The 1,525-nt window shown below is 35.3% G+C and overlaps 1 protein-coding gene across 1 annotated transcript in view; it reads left to right on the top strand.

Annotated features, from left to right (window-relative positions):
• The window catches only part of LOC107567873 (THO complex subunit 1), a 13,636-nt gene that overhangs the window by 5,282 nt on the left and 6,829 nt on the right, over window positions 1-1,525 (top strand). Inside the window, exons 7-10 of the mRNA XM_016253648.1 lie at window positions 258-353; window positions 429-511; window positions 640-713; window positions 838-946. Coding sequence (XP_016109134.1) covers window positions 258-353; window positions 429-511; window positions 640-713; window positions 838-946 — 362 coding nt within the window. The remainder of the gene's footprint in view (window positions 1-257; window positions 354-428; window positions 512-639; window positions 714-837; window positions 947-1,525) is intronic.

Genomic DNA, 1,525 nt, shown 5'->3' with positions numbered 1-1,525 from the left:
CTTCTAGTAAACAAACATTTAAGTTGTCAGTTTTTATAAAAAAATGTATTTTATAATCAAAACGTGTTTTGTAATTTTTAATGGTATAATTGCATTTCTGCTATGGTATTTTGAAATATAAACATTTAAATCAAATCATGAATTCTGTCTCGATACCCAGCGCTAATGCGCACACATTGAGGTATATCTTCTTCAGCAGTATTCTTTATTGCGAATGTGTTTGAGAAGCCTAACATCTCCAATGTGTTTGTCTACAGACCTCCTCAGGAGACTCTCGAAGTCTCAGAATACAGTGTTTTGTGGACGAATCCAGCTGTTTTTAGCACGTCTCTTTCCTTTGTCAGAAAAATCAGGTATGCTTTGTTACATTTCTTGGTTCTTTGTTCAGTGGTTATTTTATGACTTGATGTTTTATCCTTGTATTACAGGCCTGAACTTACAGAGTCAATTCAACCTTGATAACATCACAGTGTTCAATAAAAATGAGCAGGATAGCACACTTGGACTGCAGGTAAAGTCATGCTGACAGATGTTGGGTTTGATTTACTTAGTCATGCATTTTTGAAAGTTCATGCAAGCAGACAGTTCAGCAGATTCTACATTAGATGTCAGACATGTTTTCATTTCCCCCCCCCCAAGCACACAGAGGTTAAAGAGGAGGGGATGGACGTGGAGGAGGGAGAGATGGGTGATGAAGATGCACCTGCTCCCTGGTAAACAATATTTGTATTTTCACATCCTCTTAAGTTACGACTCAGTGTCTTGCTTTTGCTCTATTTTGTCTGTTATTAAACGCTTATTCATTAGAGTCTAATTCAGAGGGCTTTTGTTTTGTAGCACCATTCCTATTGACTACAACTTGTACAGAAAATTCTGGACCCTGCAGGACTATTTCAGAAACCCTGTACAGTGCTACGACAAGTTCTCATGGATGACTTTCCTTAAGGTATTTGCTCATTCAGTTATCTGATGGTTTTATCCAAACCAAAATCTTCCTCCAAGGCAGTCATGTTGGATTCATTTGAAGTTAAATGTATTTATTAAGGTTAAAAGGGTGATAGTTCATGAATCAACCCTTGAAGGTTCTGCACTTAAGACGTCTTGGTTACCAACTCCGACCTCAAGTAGGATATAGCATGAGTATGCACAACCAAAATAAAAAATGCACTGGGTAAATATGTTCAGACCGCTCATTTGCATACTGACATGGTTGACCGCTGTTAATGCACAATCACTGTTTTAGATCGACTAAATGTAATACTGTATAAGATTTCCATTCGAACTAAAAGCATAAATTTAGGCTATGCACTGCCAGTTTCAGAGCAACCTGCCAAAATAAAAGCTTGCTGATTTTAGGTTTGACTGATGGAAATTCATTCAACAAATAAAAGAAATTGAAAATGTAAATATTAGCATTGTATTTAAGTGTACTATAAAATAATATAATTTTTATTTTACAATATTAAGCGTATTATTGCACTTTATTTTTATTATTTAATGAAGTGCAATAATACTAGTGTTATTA

This window comes from Sinocyclocheilus grahami, unplaced genomic scaffold (genome assembly GCF_001515645.1).
Source record: "Sinocyclocheilus grahami isolate Dianchi unplaced genomic scaffold, SAMN03320097.WGS_v1.1 scaffold1193.1, whole genome shotgun sequence".
NCBI classification, from domain to species: domain Eukaryota; kingdom Metazoa; phylum Chordata; class Actinopteri; order Cypriniformes; family Cyprinidae; genus Sinocyclocheilus; species Sinocyclocheilus grahami.
The sequence above is the reverse complement of the archived record's forward strand: the minus strand, read 5'-3'. Positions and strand labels throughout refer to the sequence as shown.